The 24616-nt window shown below is 40.8% G+C and overlaps 1 protein-coding gene across 4 annotated transcripts in view; it reads left to right on the top strand.

Annotated features, from left to right (window-relative positions):
• The first annotated feature begins 11753 nt into the window (after positions 1–11753).
• The window catches only part of MRS2 (magnesium transporter MRS2), a 30195-nt gene continuing 17332 nt past the window's right edge, over positions 11754–24616 (top strand). The window contains exons 1-7 of one of the 4 annotated variants that reach the window (XM_032647460.1): positions 11754–12070; positions 13862–13935; positions 16327–16363; positions 17606–17718; positions 19399–19572; positions 21485–21615; positions 22628–22744. In XM_032647460.1, the coding sequence (XP_032503351.1) occupies positions 11881–12070; positions 13862–13935; positions 16327–16363; positions 17606–17718; positions 19399–19572; positions 21485–21615; positions 22628–22744 (836 nt within the window). In that variant the 5' untranslated portion in view covers positions 11754–11880. The remainder of the gene's footprint in view (positions 12071–13861; positions 13936–16326; positions 16364–17605; positions 17719–19398; positions 19573–21484; positions 21616–22627; positions 22745–24616) is intronic. The other 3 variants (XM_032647463.1, XM_032647462.1, XM_032647464.1) reach the window with 3 other exon arrangements.

Genomic DNA, 24616 nt, shown 5'->3' with positions numbered 1-24616 from the left:
GACCCAACGCAGCCATAAATAAAATAAATAAATGTATAAAAAAAAATAATATAGCTTAGAAACATTCCCAATAAGAAGGGTTGAAACAAAAATGAGGTTTAGCTAACTCACCATCAGCTAAATCTTCACTTTCTGGTAAACTAAAATTATGCCATTCTGTATTATAGTCAAGATCCTATGAGAACTTCCCTTAGGCATTAGGGTTATATTAAAAATGTTTGGATTAAAAAAAAAAAACATGTATCGACGTACCTCTATCAGTTTCAAAACTTCACTTCCAGGTCTGGTAAACTGGGGAAGGTCTAGAACATTTCCAACCTTCCTGAAAAAGTGAACTTAAATTCTTCTAACATCTTCCTAGATGATCATATCTGAACACGGCTTCCCTTTGTGTTGGCAGAGGGTGTAAAAAGTACAGTGGCATATCCATATGATAAGCTCGGTTTTTAAAAGAGTAAAATGGTAAAATTTAGTAAATTACATACCATGTCATACAAGGTTTTATTCTATTTATTTAACTCTATCTCGCCCACTCTAAACTTCTCGAAAGTAATTTTTCACCAAATTTGCCATATCATTCTTGGCTGTTGCCTGGAGCCAATTCAAGCACATTACAGTATGAAGTACATGTACATTTATTTTTTAAAGCATATAGATGTACTTCTATTAAGGTCTATTATCTTCACACACCAAAATCTTCACACACACATATTGACAGCTGCTAAATTTTTATAAAAATTTTTAAGGGCTTCCCTGTTGGCGCAGTGGTTGAGAGTCCGCCTGCCGATGCAGGGGACACGGGTTCGTGCCCCGATCCGGGAAGATCCCACATGCCGCGGAGCGGCTGCGCCCGTGAGCCATGGCCGCTGAGCCTGCGCGTCCGGAGCCTGTGGTCCGCAACGGGAGAGGCCACAACAGTGAGAGGCCCGCGTACGGAAAAAAAAAAAAAAAAATTCTAAAATGCTGCTTTATATTAAACACCTTCTCAATACACCTGTATTTGGTACATAAAGGTGGAGACTGTGCCAGTTATCAGATGTCACCATATACCCTGTGTTTTCTCCAAAGGAGAGGATATTAGTTCTAATACTTTTATTCTGAGAAATTCTTTAAACCATCTATATGGTGCAGCAATCTTTCATCTACAGGTATGTATGGTCAGGCCACTCAAGATGGCTGCTTTCTTGCTCTCTGTACCCTCCCCGCCTGACCAGGGCCTGCTTCACCTACACCCTACTCACAAGACTGACCTTCCTACATACTTGCCCCAGCTGTTGAGAGTTTATCAAAGGGGCGGTGAGGGGCGTTCCCCTCTGCTGGTTTCCCTGGTAACTAATGAACCCACCTGACATCAGTTCCCCTATAACTGGTAACCTCCCCCCCCTCCCCCCGCCCTCCCCAGGAGTAAGACTACCTCCAACTCCTGCCCACCTGGTGTTGCTCCAGGACCTGGCTTCAGAAGTGTAAGTTCCCCCATCCACTAAGCCATTGATGTTTTTGATTGCTCACTCCAGGCTCTTTCTTCCCTCCTGAAGCTGGGCAAGCACAGCCCTTGTAGGCCTATGGAGCACAGCCCAATAAGGTGCTATCTTACACTACTGGTTTCAAAAAATGTAACTGAAAAAAAAAATGTAGTGGCAAGTGTTTCGATTATAAAAATGGAGATGTGGTTAGATTCACGATGGGTAAACTAGTTGTGATGGTTGATTTTATGTGTCAACTTGACTGGGCGTCTGCGAAGGTGCTTCCGGATGAAATTAGCATTTGAATCAATGAATTCAGTAAATTGTTCTCCCCGGTGTGGGTGGGTGTCATCCAATCCACTGAGGGCCTGATTAGAAAAAAGGGCAGAGGAATTCTCCACCTTTTTTATTTTTCCTGCCTTCTGTTTGAGTGGGAATGCCTCATCTTCTCCTGCCCTCAGACTGGTATTTACACCATCAGCTCCTTTGGTTCTCAGGCCTCAGACTCGGACTGAACTACTCACCCACTTTGCTGGGCCTGCAGCTTGCAGATGGCAGATCAAGAGACTTCTCAGCCTTCATCATCGTGTGGGCCAGTTCCTCGTAATAAATCTCCTTCTATCCTCTTGGCTCGAGTTCCCTGGAAAATCCTGACTAGTATACTAGCAGTGTTTCTGATTTCTGTATTAGGAATTCCCTGCATCATTGAACTCTGTGGGACAAGCAGGTATTAAAACAGTTAATAAATAAATAAGCCAGCATAGGAATAGTGCTCCCTCTTGTGGCCAAATTCCTTGAAAATTTTCCAACAGGGGAAACCTATCTCTTGCAGACACCAGGTGTTGTCATGGACCCAGACCCCAGAGAAGCCCACTTACCATTGTAGGTGCTGTATGTAAACAGGAACATGATTTTAAAAGCTGGGATTTGGGTTTGGGATAACGCACACAAATAAATAATCACACACATTTAAGCCATAAAAACAGGAAAAATCATATTTTACTGGAGTCTGGTACCATTAGATTTTCACTTTTTAATGTCTACCACGTGTGAAGAATATGTCTAGACACATCGAAAGGGATATATCTTCTAAGGGCAAAAATGGTCTTGGGGTTTTGTGGATTCTTCTCCTTGTTATAAAATACAGTAGTTCTCAATCAGGAGTGATTTTGCTCCCCAGGAGAGAGTGGTGATGTCTGGAGACATTGTCACAACTCAGGGAAGGGGTGCTACTGGGACCTAGAGGGCAGAGGACGGGGATGCTGCTAAACAACCTACAACATACAGGACAGCCCTCACCCCCAAATTATCTGGTTCAAAATGTCAATAGAGCTGAGGTTAAAAAGAAACCCTGGTATAAGAATTCTTTCATCCTTTTCATTCATTTGTAATATATAAACCTTCAACTTAACAAGTAGTAGTTCTTCATCTCTTGTGTATTTTCTGACTTAACCACAATACTTCCATCACACCTTAAATGCAAGGGAGATTTCTTAGTCTCGTCAAATAAACATTCTATGTTAAAATTTCAAAAAAAAAAGTAGTAGTTATTAACAGCAAAGCCACATACATTCTGTTAGAATTCCAGCAATAAAGCTAAAAATTCAGGAAGGATGATTCTTTTGAACTCAGTCTCGTGTCTGACTACATCCTTTTGGATTATATATTTCGCCTTATAATGTAATATATTTACAACGTTTAACCATTGTTCTTCAAAATAGAAAATATATTTGGATGTTTTGGTTCCTAGCTACCGTGAGATATAAATTCAGTTATTGTTCTCTCTTAGCGAAATACTAGGAGAGTGAAGCTTTTAAATTAACTCCAGGTGGATCTGAAATGTTTTCATTAGGAAAACATGCCTGCTAGCGACAGGTGCGTTGAGAGCGGGAGAAAAGAGAAAAGATTGATGCGACATAGTCATCCCTCTGGCAACCAAGGAAAAGCAATTCTTTTAGGACCTGGAGCCCCAGCCTGGGATCTCTGAATCCTTAGGCTCTGTGAAAATAAGAGGAGTCTGAAAGCTAGTTTCAACATTTAAAAAATGCTCTAATAACAACTGAACACTTATCTACAAGAAAATTTCTTAGACTAACTAAAATAAAAATCTCGGTGTGTAGTTGAGATAAGTGTGGAAAAGTATAATCATGATACTACGATATTGCGCCAACTTTTTTCCTCTAGTTTACTACTTGCAGTGCTTAAGCGCAGTGCTTGGTATATAATGATAAACTCAAATATTCTGGCTTAACCCAGGACTTTAAAAAGGAGTAGAACCTCAACTTCAGAATGGTGGTGATGACAGTAAGAAAGCCACAAGGGAAACAATAGAGGGACGATGGGCCAGACTCCTAAACCCATCACAGAGAACCCTCCTCTCACATCAACCCTGGGGATCTGCATTTGTTTTTATCAAGGAGACCCATGGGTTGTTTCCTTATGGATCTTAGTGAAATTTAGAGCTATAGTAACTTCTAGGCCCTCACCTTAACTACTCTGCCACCATAGTGAAAAGCAGTGTTCTTTCAGGGTAACTCCACTATTTTATTTGGGGGTCACCGCTGTTTAGGCCAGTACATGCTAACAACAGACAAAGTACCCACACTCCTCAGTCTCCTTTGCTGGCTCTTCCTCTATCACTCCGGTTTTGGTTGGTGTGCCTTGGAGATTGTGATCTGGACCCTTTTCTCCCCTCCTTATTATACACCCCCTGGCCCCCAGGCAATCTCCTGCACGTCTATAGCCTCACTGATTATCTATACGCCAAATCCCCCACATTTATCCATCTAGCCTAGATAAACCCATATTCTTAGCTCCAGACCAATGATCTGTTTATTATTCAGTTGGATTATTTACTAGGCAGTCTCAAACACAGCAGGTCCAATGTAGAATTCCCAGTCTTTCCTCTGAACTATCTCTTCCTCCAGGTTTTCCTAACTCAGTCAACAGTACCATAATTCAGTATTTTACTTCTCCCAGAGTCATGGATTTCATCTTTACCTTCTGTCATTGAATGAATTGGGTCCCCATATTCATATTTTGAAGCCCTAACCCCCAGGACCTCAGAATATGACTATATTTGGAGATAAGGCCTTTAAAGAGGTAATTGAGTTAAAAATGAGGCCATTAGGGTGGGCCCTACTCCAATCTAACAGATGTCCTTAATAGAAGAGGAAATTAGGACTTACAGAGAAACACCAGGGATGTGCGTGTGCAGAAAAAAGACCATGTGAGGACACAGCAAGTAGGCAGCCATCTGCAAGCCAAAGAAAGAGGCCTCAGGAGAAACCAAACCTGACAACAGCTTGATCTTGGGCTCTCAGCCTCCAAAAGAGTGAGAAAATAAATTTATGTTGTTTAAGCCATACAGTCTGTGGAATTCTGTTATGGCAGCCTGAGCGAACTAATACACCCTCTCCCTCTCCCCAGTCACCAAGTCCTACCCACACTACTTCCTAAATAACTCTTCAGTCTATCCTCTCCATATCCGTTTCACCTGTCCTCATCCAAGCCCCCATCAAATCTTTTACGGATGCCTGCAGCAGCCTCCCAAAGCTCTTCCTGCTTCCCCTCTCACCCCCCATAACCCAGTCTCCAAGAGAAGCCAGAGTGACCATTGAAAAATGAAAATCGAGGGACTTCCCTGGCGGTCCAGTGGTTAAGACTCCATGCTGCCACTGCAGGGGGGCGAGGGTTCAATCCCTGTTGGGAAACTAAGATCCCACATGCTGTGTGGCATGGTCAAAAAATAACAATTTTTTTTTTTTTGCAGTACGCGTGCCTCTCACTTTTGTGGCCTCTCCCATTGCGGAGCACAGGCTCCGGACGCGCAGGCCCAGCGGCCATGGCTCACGGGCCCAGCCGCTCCGCGGCATGTAGGGATCTTCCCGGACCGGGGCACGAACCCGTGTCCCTTGCATCGGCAGGTGGACTCTCAACCACTGCGCCACCAGGGAAGGCCAACAATTTTTAAAAATTAAAAAGTAGAAATGAAAACCAAATCCATTCCCCTAGTTTAAACCCTTCAATAGTGTCCCCGTTTCTCAAAGAATGAAATCAAAACTCTTTCAGTTGGCTGGCAAAGCCTGGCATGATATGCCCCTGCCTTCCCCTCTGGCCTCATCTAGAATCACTTGAGCTCCAGACACAGCCACTTCTGATAGGTCTTCCAGTGGCCAAAGAACACTAGTCTTCCCACACAATTTTTCCCCTTGTTGGAAATTTTTCTTAGCCCCTCCTCTTCATTTGGCTAATGTTTATGCATCCTTCTGGTCTCAGCCAAATTGTCACTTCCTAAGAAGTACTTTCCTTGGCCTCCCATGTTGGATCACCTCTTATAAGTCCTCATAGAACTCTGTACTCTTCTTTCATAGTACTCTTCTCAAGTGAAATTAAACAATTATCTGCAAAATCAGGTTTTTTGTTTTTTTTTTTGTGGTACGCGGGCCTCTCACTGCTGTGGCCTCTCCCGTTGCGGAGCACAGGCTCCGGACGCGCAGGCCCAGCGGCCATGGCTCACGGGCCCAGCCGCTCCGCGGCATGTGGGATCTTCCCGGACCAGGGCAGGAACCCGTGTCCCCTGCATCGGCAGGCGGACTCTCAACCACTGTGCCACCAGGGAAGCCCCCAAATCATGTTTTTAATGTCTGTCTCTGATATGTAAGCTCCTTGAGGCTAAGTATCGCATCTCTCTTTTTTTATATTTCCAGAGCTAAATACAGTGCCTGGAAATATTGGTTGAAAGGATGAAGAATGACCAGAATATATAATTACTTTCAAGAAATGCATCTGAGGCTCCAAAGGAAATGAATGTACTTCTCCTAAAGGCCCAAAACATTTTGGGCGAAGGCTTTGATTTGAATTCCAAAGCCAAATATTAAGGAGCCATAAAAGACAGAACTGAAGTTAAGCCAGAGGAAAATGTAAAATTATAACAGGTCTTACTTGCTTTTGGTCTATATCACTGTATTTCCTGACACTGTAAAATTATTTTGTACCTTAAATGACTGCAGAGTACTCCATCTGCTAAGAGAGAGTAGAGCTTGGCTGGAATAAGAGGTTTAAGGATACCAGTAAATATTCAAAGGAGGTGTTAGGGGAAAAAGAGAAGGGACTGAGAGAGGGCAAAATAATTGGCAGGCAGCACTGAGGGCAGAGCTGGGGCTGCGAATTTTATGGGCCCCAATGAACTAGGATTTAAGCTACATGAAAACATGTAGCTTATGAATTTCCCAGGGCTGCCCTAACAAAGGACCACAAACTAGGTGGATTAAAACAACAGAACACTAGTCTTTCACAGTGCTGGAGGCTAGATGACCAAAATCGGGTCAGCAAGACCATGCTCCCTCTGAGGTCTCTAGGGGAGAATCCTTCCTTGTCTCTTTTGGCTTCCGGTAGCTTCTGGTGTTCCTTGGCTTGTGGCAGCATCACTCCAGTTTCTGCCTCCATCTTCACATGGTTGTCTTCTATCTGGGTCTGTGTGTCCCAATCTCCCTCCTTTCTCTGACAAAGACACTAGTCATTGTAGGGCACACGCTAAATCCAGGATGATTTCATCTTGAGATCCTTAACTAATTAAATCTGTAGACTCTACTTCCAAATAAGGTCACATCCTGGGACTTCCCTGGTGGTCCAGTGGTTAAGACTCTGCGCTTCTACTGCATGGGGTGTGGGTTCCATGTCTCTGGCTGGGGAACTAAGATCCCACATGCCACGCAGCCAAAACAGAACAAAACAAAAAACAAATAAGGTCACATCCTGAGATTGTGGGTGAACATAAATTTGGGGGGCCACTATTCAACTCAGTATAAACAGGGACTTGTTTCATTCACTCCTCTACCCCTAGAACTTAAAATAATACTTGGCATGAAGTTTATGCTCAATAAATATTTGTGGAAATAAATGACTACATAAACAAATAAATAAAAGAGGTGCAACAGAATCAAAGGTGCTAAGGAGTGTAGGTGCTTCCACGGAGATGCCAAGATAGGGTATCAGCACCAAAGTGAGTTAACAGATGGATTGCCAGCTGCAAATTCCCCAGGGAACAATCTGAGCAGCCATCACAGGGCTCTTCAACCTCTCACCTCTCACAATATAAAAGGATTGAAAGACTGAAGACTTAGGGGCAGATATTATATGGAAGATTTGGAAAAAAAAAAAACTGTGCTTGGGAATCCCACCCAATCTACCACGACCATCAAGAGAAAGGAGTAGGGGAAGTGTTACCCACTCACTTCAAGTCTAGTGAGAGGAACTTACGAGCCCTCCAAGAGCTGGAAGAGATCCTAGACTCACACCTGGGCAAGGGAGACCAGCTCTGCAGGGAAGTAACTGCACTCCTTCTAAAGTTGCATGAAATCCTAGATGCAGACCTGACAAGAGGAATATCAATCTGAAGTTGTTTTTAAAAGGATCCTGCCCCAAAGAGCAGCATGTCAGGAAGAGAGGAACCTGGTCATCTGAGGCAAGAAGGGGAAGAATCTGAAAGTGATCAGGACGGTCACTGCCCACATCAAAGCAATGGCAATCAGTTGGCCCTGGGTGGGGGGGTGGGATGGGAGAGGGAGGGAGGTGGTCCTCTGGAGACCACGTGAATATGCCCACGATGAAATCAGCTTAAAATCTGCCCTGCCTAGAGAGAACACGGGGCCATCTTTCAATAAACACATTTGGTTCACATTTTTTTTAGTTCTTTTTTTATTTATGTATTTTTAAACTTATTTTTTTTAATTTACTTTTGGCTGCATTGGGTCTTCGTTGCTGTGTGCGGGCTTTCTCTAGTTGGCGGCAAGCAGGGGCTACTCTTGGTCGCCGTGCTTCTCATTGCAGTGGCTTCTCTTGTTGCGGAGCACGGGCTCTAGGCACGTGGGCTTCAGTAGTTGTGGCATGTGGGCTCAGTGGTTGTGGCTTGTGGGCTCTAGAGTGCAGGCTCAGTAGTTGTGGCCCATCGGCTTAGTTGCTCTGCAACATGTGGGAACTTCCCGGACCAGGGCTTGAACCCGTGTTCTCTGCATTGGCAGGCGGATTCTTAACCACTGCGCCACCAGGGAAGCCCTAGTTCACTCTTAACTTTGCTTCACTGCCCCAGCAGGGTCAGAAACAGCAGCCACGGAATAAGAAAGGCAATGGGAAAGGGGTAGAAGGAGCTGCCCAGAATCTCTACCCACACCCAAAATTCTTATTTGCCCCCAGGCCTAACAAGGAAAGAGGAACCGAGTCTTTCCTTCGAATGAAGATTGAAACAGCAATTAGTATACTGGGTCTGACACTGCAAATTACTGAATTGAAGTATACGGGGTGGATGTTTTATTTTATTGATGTATAGTGGATTTACAATATATTACTTTCAGGTGCACAACATAGTGATTCAAAAGTTTTATAGATTATACTCCATTTATAGTTATCACAAAATATTTGCTCTATTCCCAGTGCTGTATCCTGGTAGCTTATTTATTTTATACATAGTTGTTTGTACCTCTTAATCCCCTACCCCTATCTTGCCCCTCCCCACATCCCTCTCCCCACCAGTAACCACTGATTTGTTCTCTGTATCTATGAGTCTGTTTCTGTTTTGTTATATTCATTCATTTCACCTTTTAGATTCCACATATAAGTGATAACATATAGTATTTGTCTTTTTCTGACTTATTTCACTAAACATAATAGGGAGTGGATATTTTAAATTGCTGAATTGAGACTAAAATGAACATAGGACTGAAAGACCGGAGAAGTCATGGAATGAGCTCCAGTTTTCAAGAGGCAAGAGAAAGACTAGCCCCACTCGGCAGGATTAAAGAGACAAAAATAAAGTGGCTTCTATGATTACATCCCATGAGTGCAACATGCTCCAAGTACAAGTCTTAGTGGTTTCAGTGATCAGTTACATAATCTGGGCTGGGTAGAGAAGGAAGAGTATCCAGGAAGGGTCTGATGGGAGAATATAATCACTGGGGGTGTAGAGCCTCCAGAAGGCTATGGTGTGCATAACTGGTATAACACTTCTGAGATGAAACAATTCTGGGTGAGAACACAATCCGGAGTGTGATCCTGGGGGATTAGGTCACCAACGTGCTTTGAAGCTCAAGAGGTAAGGAAAGAGATTAAGGAACGTTAAAGCCAAATTGTTATATAGGTGCAGAATCTTTTGGGATTCTGTCATGGCTTGAGATGAAAAGGAAGGTGATGAACAGTAGAAACTAACACAACATTGTAACACAACTATACCCCAGTAAAAAAAATTTTTTTAAAAAGGAAGGTGATAATCCAGATCCCGTTTGCTACCACTCTCTGAAAACTGTTCCTGTCAAGATCACCAGTAAGCTCCACAGCATCACATCCACTATAGACGATTCTCATTTCTCACTTACCAAACAGTAGTATTTGACATAACCACTTCCTCATTCCTGACACACTTTCTCCACTTAGCTTCAAGGATCCCACCCTCTCTAATTTTACTTCTCCTTCCTGGCCATGCCTTTTCATATTCTGCTGGATCCATCTTCGATTCTTAACCATTAAATTTTGGAGGACCTAGAGCTGAATCACAGGAACTTTTCTCTTTCCTGTCTCACCCCCTAAGAGACTTTACCCAATCATATGGCTTTAAATATTTCTATATAGTCCCAAATGTATATATCTAGCTCCAAAATCTCCCCAGACTCCACACTGCTTACTTGATATCTATGCTTAGATATCTGTCTAGTAGAGCTCTCAAATTTAACATGCCCAGAACCAAACGCCAAGCCATCATCTGCTCTCCATCTAAACTTGCTCTTCTCCAAATTTCCCTAGCTCAGTAAATGGCACCATGATTGCCCAGTTGTTTAGGCCAAAAAATTTGGAGTCAGCTTCTATGCCTCTTAGTTTACATCCCATCTGCAAATCTTGTCAACTCAGCCTTCAGCTTATAGCACCAAACCCATCCAGTCTCCACCACCTCCACCTTAACCCAAACCATCATCACCATCTCTCTGCTTCCACACTTACCTTTCTGTAATCTCTTCCCCACACAGCCTGAACAATCCATTTAAACATAAATCAGATTTACTTCTCTGCTCAAAGTCCCCACAATAGCTCCCACCCTTCTCAGATGAAATTCTAAATCCTTGACATGAGTTTTAAGGCCATGTGTCTGGCCATGTCCCAGAGTTTTTCTAAGGCTCTGTAAGGGTCATCTTAAACAGAGTTGTCTCTTCATGCTGGGGACTAAGTATTTAAAAAGTTATCACATATTGTTTCCAAGAAATGTCTCTGAAGGCACTCAATGTTCTTGAAAGATGTATTTCATCCTTTTTGCCCTTAGTTACATGAAAAATCTACCAGTCATGTACTATATACCCAGGGCTCTTTTCCAAACCCCACCCCATCCCACTGCCAAGGAAGCACTGCTTGAAGTCCTCCTTTGCCCTCAATGCTCAAGTCAAATGTCCCCTGTTTTGGAAGCCTTCTCTCTGTCTACTGCCGCCTAATCCATCCTCAGCCTCAATACCCTACGGGAGGGGAAAAGTTCTCTCGTGTTTCCTCAGCTCTGTATTCATACATAGTGATTGAATGGGAATCTGTAAAACTTGTGTCTGCCTTGCATTTCTACCTTGTAAGGGACAAGTCTATTAACTCACACTTTAAAAAGATGTATATATACTATATTTCATCAATTCTAAGCCTCACTTTTTTTTATTTTACAGACTGAAATTGGGATGACTCCTAAATTATATAATTAGAGAGCAAAGTTTATCAGCGATTTTACTTTCTTGGTGGTATATAAAATGGCACCTTGAAATTGATACTATCTTACATTTGATTAAATACGGACTATAAATCCTACGCGTTTATGTTCCTCAGTCTTCACTAGCAAAATTTAATATATCATTCCATATGACGGTTAATTATTTTTGCTACATTAAACTTAAATATAAATTGAGTTGGGAATGGGCATAATTTCCTCACTTCCAAATTGCAGACTGCATCATACGTATGAAAATGCTCCAGAGACCGCAAAGCATTATATACATGATGGGTATTTTTTCACATTTAACGATTACTAGTTAATAGAAATAATCGACGCTCTACGCGCCGACCTGACGGCTCCAAAGCCCTAAGGGCCGAATCTGGGTTAGATAGTTCGACTCACGCAGGTAAACGCGCCCCGCCCCCCCGAGCCGGTCCCTACTCGCTTTACAGGTACAGACTCAGGTGCAGGAGGCAAACTCCGATTGGCCGAGGGACACGAGATGCCCACCCAAAGGCACCGTCCGAGCATGCGCGGTAAATTAGACGCAAGCGCGCTCCGCGCATGCCCGGTAGGCAGCGGCCGCAGCTTGGGCGCTCGCGCTGGGTCGCGAAGTGCCGGCTGCTCCGCTACCGTCAGGTATGAAGGGCTGGGGTCTTGCAGCTGCCTCCTCCTCGTTCCAGCGCCATGGAATGCCTGCGGAGCCTGGCCCAGCTCCAGCCCCGCGCGGTGAGGTTGCCCCGGCGCACCCTGTGCTCTCTGGCCTTGGGCTTGACCCCCGGGACTCGCCCCGTTGCCGCCTGCGGCCGTGCTGCCCAACTGCTCGGAAGGAGGTGGGCCGCGCCGCTGTACGAGCCCCGCCGGCTCCCCACGGCAGGTACTACCCTCTCCGCCCCGCAGCCCCGGGACGCCGGACTTGCAGTGATCCCGGGGTCCCGACCCGACCGCCGGAGCCCACGTGGCTGTGGCTGCTCCGGCCTCGGTCTCCAGGTCCGCCCTTGGGCGCCCGGCTCTTGTCCCTTGCACAGGTCCGCGTGCCGAACTGCGTCCTACCAGCCCCGAACGCGACATGCCTCTTGTCTTTCCCACCGCCCCGGCTGCAAATCTCCAGGCCTAAGTGCGCTTGTGAAAAGACTTTAAAGAGTTTCGCTCTTACCTGTCATCATAGTGCTGAAGCTAAGATTAGGCTTATCTACCTGAAATATTTTTTTAAGTATTTCCCCTGTTTTCTGTCTCTTCCTTATGGACGGACACATTTATACCTTTTCCAGTTGCTCAGCTAAGGGGTGGGGACGCACCTAGAGGTGAGGCTGAAGACTTTGAAACTTAATGGGAAGAGTTGCTTCTGAGAAAGATCTGACTTTTTTTCCAAGTACTGTGTAACCAGACAGCCAGAAGGAGTCGGGGGATGGGGGGAGAGGGGTTGAAATTTGAGTTATTTTTTTTTTCCCCTGAATGATAGAACATGACGGTAATACGTTGACATTTTCACAAATGTGACAGTGTGGGTGCTAATATTGCTGAGAAACAAAAGGCATTAAAATATATGGCTTCGCAAAAAATGTCCTCAAGTAAGTTTCTCAGTTGTACTCTTAAAATGCTCCCGAAGTAACTCACCATCTCCACCTTCTTCCTCATACCCATTAGGAGACTCTTTCCAAACTGGGTTACATTTCATATTCCCTTCTTTGTTTGGTAAATGCCTGGGAACCCAGGTTCAGCCCATCTAATGTTTTAGGACAAAACATTAGATGGTAACATTTTATCTAACTTGTGACTGATTAGCAAAAGCTGATGTGTAGCTCTTTAACCTTTATTCAGCTGACCCTCATAACATGGTTTGTATTTTGTAGAAGGGAACCAACAAACCTCAGGTGGTAACAAATTAATGTCTTTAAATGTATGTAATAGGAAGGAATAAGATCAGAAGTGAGAATATATCTACACGTTCTGCAGATAGGAATTCTGTTCATTCCTCTTACGTTTAGTATTTTGAACAGTGTCCTATGTCAGGCATTACATTTACTTGGTTATACTTGAGAGCTCACTTCAATTTAAATCACATGTTTTAAATAGGTTTATTTTCAGATAAAGATTTGTCTTTATTCCAGTTCACTGCGGTCTCCATTCCAGTGCAGTAGGTTATTTCATAAGTATGTTCACTCTAAAGTATATGTGTGGAAAAGAAGGTAGTACATAGAAGTAAAATCAGTAGGTTTCATAATTTATAGGTCAAATAATCCTGATATTGGACTGCTGAAAGGTCACGTGGTTCTTGGAATGTATGTTTTCTAAACTGTACCAATGTAACTTGCATGAAGAGCCTTTCTAAACTAGGCAAAAAAGAATGGGCATTTTATTTTAATCTCAGAACATTGTTATACACTTGTTCATCCTACTATAAGATATCAATAATACTTAGAAAGGAAAAGTAGTGACTGGAATCCACAGATGATCCTAATGCCTCACCTAAGCTACTCATTCATTGCCAAACGTAACATTATCACCTACAAATATTAACAAGAGTGTTTCTTATTTTCCCTCTAGGAAAAAGATTCAAAACATAGTAAAATAGGCTGAAGACCTCCACATACTGTGAGAATTGTATCTTAGCTGCATGTGAAAACCAATCATATGATCACAAGGAATTCTCTGATTCGTTTTTCAGGTGAAATTCACCGGTTTAGAACTTCTGATGTCTCTCAAGCCACTTTAGCCAGTGTAGCCCCGATGTTTACTGTGGTGAGTATGTGTGGTCTGTTTGATGATATTACTTAACTTTGTTTTATAATGAATCCTTATAAGTCATTGTCTTTTGCTTAGCCAGTGACCTGAGTACCAGCTAGGTTTGCTTCACAGCACTCTTGAAACTTTGCTAATGACTATAGAGCTCATCTTTTAATACTAGAACAGGTGGCTCAAATCACAATTCAGAGCTTCCTATTTGAATACTCAAGATTTCTCCAGAAATCTATTTAGAAATCCTTGAAGGCTGTTAATTACAAAATGGCTTGAACCTGTGCTATGCAACGGTAATATGTGCAGAAGCATTTTGAGGGCAGCAGTGTATTACCTGAGAGTGCATGCTTTGAAGGGTCATGATCTCTGCAGCTTTCTCTTTTGTTCAGAAAAAAATTGAATAAAATAACACAAATGGTGTGTCTCACACACACACATATTTAGAGAGAGAAAAATAAAGTACTTGCTCTGAGCCAGAGTTTCTAATATCAGATCTCAACTCTGTCTCTTACTAACTGGATGGACTTGGACAAGTTATAACATCTTTGTGCCCTAGTTTTCTCATCTGTATACTGGGGGTAAAAGTACCCACCTTATAGAATTGTGAGATTTAAATTAACTCACATATGTAAAACTCTTAAAAATAATACCTCATGCATGGTAAGCATTCAGTGTATATTAGCCATTATATATCATCCTTATTATTTAGGCTTACTAACATAAGAACTTTTCTTTATCAACTATACAGAACAAGATAACTTTTACACGTAGTTCTGGGGGTTATCACACTTATTCACTGTTCCGGAAGAGTTAGCCAGTTTAACAGTAAAAAATCAGGTGTTAAATATTGAAAGAAGGTTCTTTGCAGGTGACATCATTGTCTACCAAGAGCACTTAAAATCAGTTGATGCTATTTGAAATAATGTGAGTTATATTACAAGGTAAACATTTAAAAAAAAATCAGTTTGTATGATCTCATGGGTTTTTTTAAATCAAAAAAATCCCATTAAGGAAAAAATATAAATATTGAGATGCAAAAATATTCACCATCATTGTTAAGTTGAAAGTGGAGGGGAGACTGCAAAGAAGTGTGTGTAACATGAATATATTTAATAGGAAAAAGTCTGGAAGGACATTCAGTAAAATATTATCATGGTTTTCTCTAAAATTTGTGACCAAATAGTTTTATTTATCTTTATTTTCAAATTTCTGCAGATGTATATATTTGTGAAATAAGTGTAAGGAGGTAAGCTAGTGTGTATTACACAAAACATAAAGCTTCCCTTGATGTAAATTTCCCTTGAACTCTGATGTTTTATGATACTCATGTATTCCTGTTGATCTTATCTTTGCTCATGAGAAGCAAGCTGAAATATATATTGTGAGGTTTTATTGTGTTATTATTAACACAGCATGTGTATTTTCCATGGTAATAACCCAGGACTTGGACCTACAACTGTATCTTAGAGTGTGTCTTCCTGAAAATGCATATTTAATAGTAATTAATACAGCTCAGTACCTAGTGATTCATTAAATATTATTTGACATCTTCAAACTTGACTATGGACAAGTATTACAGGAAAACCTCCTCTCTGCTTTATAGGAAATAAGCACAGTTTCTGCATTGTGTCCTCTTTTTAAATTATCAGAAGAGGTCTTTTTTGTAAACATTCATTGATTCTGCAACACCCACCAGAGAGACTTCATAGCCTCCATAGATAATTGGATTCACAAGATAAGCCACACTTGGTCCCAGTCTGTTCAGAAGGATAAAGGATAGGAAGTGCAGAAGGGCAGCATTAGGTGTTTTCTCTTCAAAAGAAGTCCTTACAGCCACGCAGGGGCTCCTGTGGCCCCCTGTGTGACAGCTCAGGTGCGAGGAGAGGATATTCTCAAATGTGGGTGTGAGATCCACCTTGGCTTAGAATCCCCAGGCCCTCTAGTGCCAGTATCTTGTAACCATCCCAGAGACACATCCAGGGCTCCCGTAAGGAGCATAGTCAGTTACAAGAACCACTACACTCGGGAAAGGCAGAACCATGGCTTCCCAACAGGTGTCTGTAGTCTGTTCTTAGTCTTTCCAGTCCAGAGCAGTCTGTCTACCAGTCATTGGGCACTTTTACCATAAGCGTTGTTGCCTAGTAACACAACTGACACTCCTTTATCAGATCTCCCGGGAAACCAAGTTAGAAAGTTAATCCAAGGTCAGATTTGTCCTAGCAAAGGGAAAGGGAATTTTTTTTTGACCCTTAACTCATGACTGAATTTAACTTAAGGGCAGTTATGGTTTTTATCTGTATTTCAGTATTTGGGAGGATTATAATACCATATGATATGATACCATAAATAGTGTACTGATTTGGGAGAAAATAATATTTTATTATCTCTCTCCAGACAAAATTTGACAAAGGGGGAAAGGTTACTTCTTTTGGTGAGTATCTGTAATTTTCTTTTAAATCACTCGTCAGTGAATGAGTGAACCCACTGGAAGTCAAGAAATTATAATATTTTGAGTAGAATATTCTTTGCATATATGGATGTGTTGAAGGAGATCTTTTTCAGCATTTGCCCATCTGTCCTAATTGGAACTGGCAACACCTGACCTGTGTTGTTGTTGTGTCAGGAGCCACTTTCACTCTAACAGGATGTTAAGAGCGTAGGCTGGTGTGCAGCTGAGAGAGAAACACTCTTCTCCCTTTTGTTTCTCTCCATTAGTCTCCCTTTCACTGCCCTGGTCCTCATGTCCCTCTCCTCCTGTACCATGTTGAAGGCAGAGAATCACATAATACCACTGTTACTGCAGTAGCACTGGGTGACAGCAGACAGAAGGGACAGGGCACTGGATGGCAGTCAGATGGAACTCTGCCAGTGATCGCTCTTACGGACGGTTACTTTTTTAAATGAAACCAAGCATTACTTTACTGTCTGACCTCAGGTGCAGGTTTCAGGTCTCCCATGTCCTTCCCACCCCGTGGTCCTGTTCCTGCTGTTGCTAAGATCCTAGTGGAGTATTTTGGGCATTTTTTGGCTCAGCATCTCCTTCAAAAGGTTGTTCTACTTAGAGCTCTGTCACAGGTGTGGCTTGATACTACAAGAATAGATGCTACTATTACCAGCATCATTTCTTGAGTTTCTTCATCTGTTTTGCTTTCTCTTAGGTAATAAATTTAGTTCTTGGGTAGGAGAATCTAGTGTGAGAACTGACTTCATTTTCTCATTTTGTATTAGTCCAAGAACAAAGAAAATTGAACTTGTCTGTTCATAGATTTAAAATGCTGAAGTTGATAATGTAGTAAGGAAAAAAATAGAAAGTAGAACTGTAGTTCTATACAGTTCATATTTAAAAATCCATGAATCTAGAGCTAGAAATTGATACTGTAAATTCCAATGATGTATAGCTATGGTTTTTATATTGGTCCCAAGGGGCTTTTCTAAGTACAGAGAAATTTTATGAAGTATGGTTAAAAGGAGAAAAGAAAAATTAGTTTGACCAGATTTAGCCTGAGTCAGTTTTTGAGGTAGAAATGGGTATTAAAAAGACCCAGTTTAGCTCTTGTTTCTGGTAGTAATAGAAGATTATCTTGGTGGTGGGAGGGGTACTCTGATATAAAAATCTAAACTTTTCGGTTTATTGGTTTACCCACTCTTTTTATTGAACATGTTTCTTTTATAGAAAAGAAGAAAACTGACTTATATCAAGAATTAGGTCTTCAAGCCAGAGATTTGAGGTTTCAGCATTTAATGAGCATCACAACCAGAAACAATAGGATTATCATGAGAATGGAGGTAAAGGATTTTATTTCATATACATTTCTCCAGCAGTCTTATAAAAGTTCCTAACTATCTTGACCAATAACTAGGTTAAAAGTAATTTCGTAATAAAAATAGCTATGTGAAACATAGAATATTTTATAATATAACATGTTGTTAAGAGTAAAACTCATTTTACATGGATTATATACATATACTCAGCAGACATAGCACTGCTCTATTTATGATGGAAAAGATCTGACTTTGGTCTCCATTCTCACTGTTTGAATTTAGTCTCTAGTTTCTGAAATAAGAGAAAGAATCTTGATTTATAATAGACATTTTCAGTTGTATACAGTTATGTGTAATTGTAGTGTAACTTCAGCTACTAAAAATACATTCTGGTTTTCCAAATAGCCTAAGAATATCCTTTAAAGTTTATCATCTTAATTTAAATTTTTATTTTTATCGAAAGCTTTAAGTTATTTTGGTGGGCTAACATTTAAGGTTTGGAAATAGATGAGGGGATGCAGATCTCAATGGTATCGGCCCTGCAGTGGACATGAGACTTGGTTTCTTCAAAAAGTCTTTGATGGCAGGTTTTTGTCAATTTATCTAGAATTAATTTTTTAAAAAATTAAAAAGGGAAGCAGTCTTTTCCCAAGTGATTTTTCTCCAAAACACATTCTTCACTTTTATTATCAATAGCTAGCACCCTTCAAAACAGTACCTCTTTAATGAAGAGATAGAGAAGTATGTGATAAAGCAAATTTAGCAAAATGTTAATTGTATCATCGAATTGGTATGTGTATAGGTATTCACTGTGTAATTTTTCAACTTTTCTGAATAAAAATGTTCATATTATCGTTGACCCTTGAGCCACATGGGGGTCAGGGGCGCTGAACCTCCACACGGTCAAAAATCCACATATAATTTATAGCCACAGTTCTTCCATATCTGCTGTTGCACATCCTCAGATTCAACCAACCACAGATAGTGTAGTACTGTGGTATTTACTACTGAAAAAAATCTGCATGTAAGTGGACCCGCATGGTTCAAGCCAGTGTTGTTCAAGGGTCAGCTGTAAAATGGGGAAAATGTGAAAGAAAAATTTCTGATTTTTATATCACTAATACAGTGGCCACAGGCTACTCTTCTGTGTTACTCTTCTAACATAAAAGATGTCAGTCTTTCTTTTTAGAATAAATTTTTAATTTCATAGTGTTCTAAATTAGAGTGCTAAGGATACATCTTATCTTTATCATTTTGAATTAGCTTAATGTGTTTTGGTGATATTTTAAAAAGGAAACTTTCCCATTTCAGCCAAACTAATCATGATTAAACTAAATCTTTTCTAAAAGTCTGCTGAATACCTGACTTTTAAGAAGACCTTATCTTGCTTCCTTTGTTCTCTATATTTCTCATGATTACCCTGGAAGTCCTAATAAATACATGATTTGTTTAATTCTAGTTCTGTTGAGACTGAGTTAGAGGTATCGAGACTTGGATTTATTTTAGGCTTCCTCTCTTTAAAAAAAAAAGTCGACTTTTTTTGAAAAACCAAATGAACAGTGATTTGGTTTAGGCTTAGTCCAAAATAGAGTATTAAATCCTATTTTATGAAGGTTATTTTTTCCCTACAACTCTGCAACTTACATGTGCGCGTGTGTGTGTGTACATGTATATATATATATTTTTTTCTTTTTTTTTCCCCAGTATTTGAAAGCTGTGATAACTCCAGAATGTCTTCTGATACTAGATTATCGTAATTTAAATTTAGAGCAGTGGCTGTTCCGGGAGCTCCCTTCACAGTTGGCTGGAGAGGGTCAACTTGTCACATACCCTTTACCTTTTGAATTTAGAGCTATAGAAGCACTCCTGCAGTATCGGGTAAGCCTGTTTTTATTTAGCTTCTTGAATGTTTTCTGGTTTTACAGTGCTATTGAGGAGGAAGACACATTGGTATTGTTTTTTTTTTTTTTTTTGGTATTGTTTTAATAGCATTTTCCCTAACCACACCCTCCCGCCAAATAAAAACATTTCTAAGGGTCTTATATGCAGAAAGTACTTAATTCTTAAACTTTATGACCCAAACAAATAGATGTAAAGTCTCTAGGTATAGTATACATAGAGTCTCTTTGACAGTCATGTTATGACATTCAGTGAAGCTCATTTCAGGTTGTCTATCCATTGTTCAATTTTAATAAGTGTATTCAGGGATGCTAATTCAAAATACTTATCCTAAATATATAAATGAACATATCAAAAGGTTTTAACTGTACTCCATTTTATTCTCTAACTAAATTGTTGTGTAACTACTTGCACATGATAAATATTATAGCACAAATCTTTCATCAAATCATTCTGATAGTTTCCATATCATTCTTTGTTTGTGTAATCCTTTGTTTGAGCTAGCTAAATGATGCCTGTGTTTGAGACCTAGTTTGACATGGAAACCGTGTACAATTCTTCTTACGATTCCTCCTTTAAGTTGATAATCATTGAGTGTCTGGGGATCCTGTCAAGCTCTGAACAAGGATGGTCACTGCCTTCCTAGCCCCGACAAATCTTTCTTCATCTTTTCTTCCCCCTATTAGTCCGGATAGTACTGTTCAGGACCTGGCTACATGCAAGAGTCAGTGCCATGAGCATGCTAGCCAGAGTGGGAGAAGAGGAGGGGAGAGTTAAGGGGACATGAGGTGGGTGGGGGTTGTTGGAACCTGGCACCCTTCTTTGTCTGCCTTGCTCTACTGAGGGAGTAGGAGATGGGTCCGTTCCTTACTCAGGTTAATGAGGCAATAGCACCAGCTAGTGCCAGCCAATGAGATGGTGACTAGTTGAATCACCATCTATGCCAGCGACCATTTATACTAGGTATAAACTGGTCGCTGGCAAGCTACACAGACTGACTAAGCTCTCAGCAGCTAATGCTGGGATGGATGGTATATGTTGGAATTTACATTATTAATCTTACTGCTTAATTCAGCTGCTGTTATGCTGTTTACCAACAGGTATGGAAGAATTTTAATATTTTAAGAACTAGTATAGCTGTATCAATGTATATCTGCTGATTGATTCCTGCTGTGCCTATATTAACCCAAATAATAAATACACTTTTGACTTTTCAAGTTTATTTTGTAAAGTCTAAGGTATGTTTTGGTTTTCAAAAGAGCCTTGTTCATAGGAGTTTTGAACTGTATCCTATTTACAAAGAACATAGGTATTGTTTACCAGATGTAAAGTTTATGTTGTTGGGGGTTTTTTTGCAGTACGCGGGCCTCTCACTGTTGTGGCCTCTCCCGTTGCGGAGCACAGGCTCCGGACGCGCAGGCTCAGCGGCCGTGGCTCACGGGCCTAGCCGCTCCGCAGCACGTGGGATCTTCCCAGACTGGGGCACGAACTCGTGTCCCCTGCATCGGCAGGCGGACTCTCAAACACTGTGCCACCAGGGAAGCCCAAGTTTATGTTTTAACCAAAGAACGGCAGCTTTTCTTTTAATCAGTCCTCCATTCCTTTCATTATAAGTGTCTGGTGTCTGTAGGGGGAAGAGTCTTACGGGAGTTAATTCCCTGCCAACCAAATGGTAGCTTACTAACAACATTATGCATGGTTATCTTTTAACCTAGGAGATCTAGTTTTTAATCATCTGGGATGGGCATTCCAGCAGTGCCCATGTTCTGAAATGTTACCAGCCTTCCTAGCTAGCTATTACAGATTTCTGTATTTAATCAGAGCATTCACTGACCCTGAGTATTCTAAAAAGATTGTTTTAATTCTTATGAAAGGTCATGTTGTTATCTAGATCAACACTCTTCAGGGGAAACTTAGCATTTTGCAACCACTGATCCTTGAGACATTGGAAGCTTTAGTGGATCCCAAACATTCTTCCATAGACAGAAGCAAACTGCACATCTTACTACAAAATGGCAAAAGGTAAATATGGGTGATTTACCAAGTTGGGAGTTAGACACAGATGTCTTAAACTTCTCTTTCAGTAGTCTTAACAGTGAAATGTTTAACGTATATTCAGGTCCAAAATTAGTGTAATTCTTAGCTGTTTTAAAAATACCAACTAGTCTCGCTAATGATAATGACATTTTTTACTTTGTGACTTACTCTCAGTACCTTCATTTCCATATTTGATTTTCACTGTCTTTCATAACTTTAAGAAAGTAGCCTAGGTAGGAAGTTGAGCTAAAGGGGGCACACAAACTAATGTTTATTGAAAAGCTATTTTGCATAAAATGCTGTATCAGTCTCTTTTATGTGTGTGATGTCATCTCATCCTGTCAGCAATCCTGTTGACATGGTCCTCATTTTGAAGATAAGAAAACTGAGGTCTAAGTAACTTGTCTAAACTTTAACAGCTACTAAATAGCAAATCTAGACTCAAATCCAATTTTCTTTCCCTTCAAGGTCCATGGGTTTTTTTGTTTATCATAATGCATTCCAGAATTTAAGGATAATATTTTAATTTATATTACAGACTGAATGAACATGCCCTCAGGATTTGTACCCCCTAAAAATCCATTCAGGAGTTAACAGTTAAAATTCCTGAATCAGTAGTTCTTTGTCTGAAAATATTAGGATGTTTTTATGAATTAAAAGTAAACAGTCTGTTCATCATCTGCCATACTTATTAAGAGTAAAGATAAATTTCTGAGCCCAGAAGCTTAAATCACAGTGATTATATGTTTCTGAGATAAATAATATATGCTGAAAATTACATCATTGGTTAATTTTACCACTTAATGTAGTTTTGGGATTGGGAATTGATTCTCAGAGTGCATAGTAAATATAAAAAAATTTTTTTTTTACAAATCAGTGTTTACCATGAATTTATAAGTGGATCTACTTGATAAGACACCAAAAAGACACTATTCTTGTAGGGAAATATTTTTATAGGTTTATGTTATTGATCATTTCTATGCAACTACTCTTACAGCCTGTCAGAGTTAGAAACAGATATTAAAATCTTCAAAGAGTCCATTTTGGAGATCTTGGATGAAGAAGAGTTGCTGGAGGAGCTCTGTCTGACAAAGTGGAGCGACCCACAGGTCTTGTAAGCAGACAGTCATGCTTTGTTCGTTTCTCTCTTAGGATCAGTTGTTTGTCTTTTTCAGGATGACTTTTTAGGGAGGGCACAACGTTTTCCTGGGATAGAGGATGTAGGCACTTTTCATCCCCAGTTGTTTCACTGTTTCCTGTACCATACTGCATCTGTTTGAATTTAATGAGGACTTATTAAGTGCACACTGTATACACAACAATATGCTGGGCTTTGACTGTACACACACCATTACCTTTATCTTCAAAGGACTGGTCACCAAAGTAACATACACATCTACCCAGATAACTTACCTGGAGAGTTCAGCGGGAGAGAGGAGGGAAAGGGTGTGGGGTGCAGGGAGGCGAGTAGAGACACTGGCACAGATTCTGTAAGTCTGGTTAATATGAAAACACTCTTATCTTGTAAACCTTTTATCTCTTATGAATTTAGGAATCATTTACACTTCTTGTGCACACCCAAGTTTAAATGTTGACTTTTAAATACCCCAAATATTTCATTTTTGTACTTCGCAGATCAGTATCAGAGATTAATACAGACACCTTTGTAATGTGCATAGTTTCTGTAGTGTGTACAGATTTTTCAACATTTTGAGAAATTAGTTATATTCTAATGAACGATTAAGATAAAAAGGGCTCTATAACGCTTGATATTATAGCAGCTAGATATAGTAGCAGAAACTTGATCACTCTTGTAACTCTTGCTTTCTTTGCTTCTTAGACCAATTTATCTCTAATATGCTTTATAATTGTCTTTTACGGAGTGCTTCATTCCCACTTATCCTCCTTAGTAGGGAGGATAATTTACAATGTGTGCTAATTTCTGCTATACAGCAAAGTGACTCAATTATACACATACCTTCTTTTATATTTTTTTCCATTGTGGTTTATCCCAGGAGATTGGATGGATATGGTTCCCTGTGCTATACAGTAGGACCTTGATGTTATCATTCTGTATGTAATAGTTTGCATCTGCTAACCCCAAATTCCCAGTCCATCCCTCTCCCACCCCCTTCCCCCTTGGCAACTGTTTCGTAGATAGGTTCCTTTGTGCCACATTTTAGATTCCACATATAAGTGATATCATATGGTATTTGTCTTTCTCTTTCTGACTTCACTTAGTATAATCTCTAGTTGCATCCTTGTTGCTGCAAATGGCATTATTTCGTTCTTTTTATGGCTGAGTAGTACTCCATTGTGTGTGTGCGTGTGTGTGTGTGCGTGCACGCATATATATGTGTGTGTGTATATATATACACACACACATACACACACACACACACCCCCCACATCTTTATCTATTCATCTGTTGATGGACGTTTAGGTTGTTTCCATGTCTTGGCTATTGTGAATAGTGCTGCTGTGAACATAGAGGTGCATGTATCTTTTTGAATTACAGTTTTGTCCAGGTGTATATGCCCAGGACTGGGATTGCTGGATCGTATGGTAGTTCTATTTTTAGTTTTCTGAGGAACCTCCATACTGTTTTCCATAGTGGCTGCACCAGTTTATGTTCCCAGCAATAGTGTAGGAGGGTTCCCTTTTCTCCACACCCTCTCCAGCATTTGTTATTTGTAAAGTTTTTTTTTTTTTTTTTTTTTTTGCGGTACGCGGGCCTCTCACCATTGTGGCCTCTCCTGTTGCGGAGCACAGGCCCCAGACGCACAGGCTCAGTGGCCATGGCTCACGGGCCCAGCCACTCCGCGGCATGTGGGATCCTCCCGGACCGGGGCACAAACCCATATCCCCTGCGTCGGCAGGTGGACTCTCAACCACTGCGCCACCAGGGAAGCCCATTTGTAAAGTTTTTAATGATGGCCATTCTGACTGATGTGAGGTGGTACCTCATTGTAGTTTTGATTTGCAC

The sequence above is a fragment of the Phocoena sinus genome, chromosome 11 (genome assembly GCF_008692025.1).
Source record: "Phocoena sinus isolate mPhoSin1 chromosome 11, mPhoSin1.pri, whole genome shotgun sequence".
NCBI lineage: Eukaryota > Metazoa > Chordata > Mammalia > Artiodactyla > Phocoenidae > Phocoena > Phocoena sinus.
Note: the sequence above shows the minus strand (reverse complement) of the source record. Positions and strands in the feature narration are given on the sequence as shown.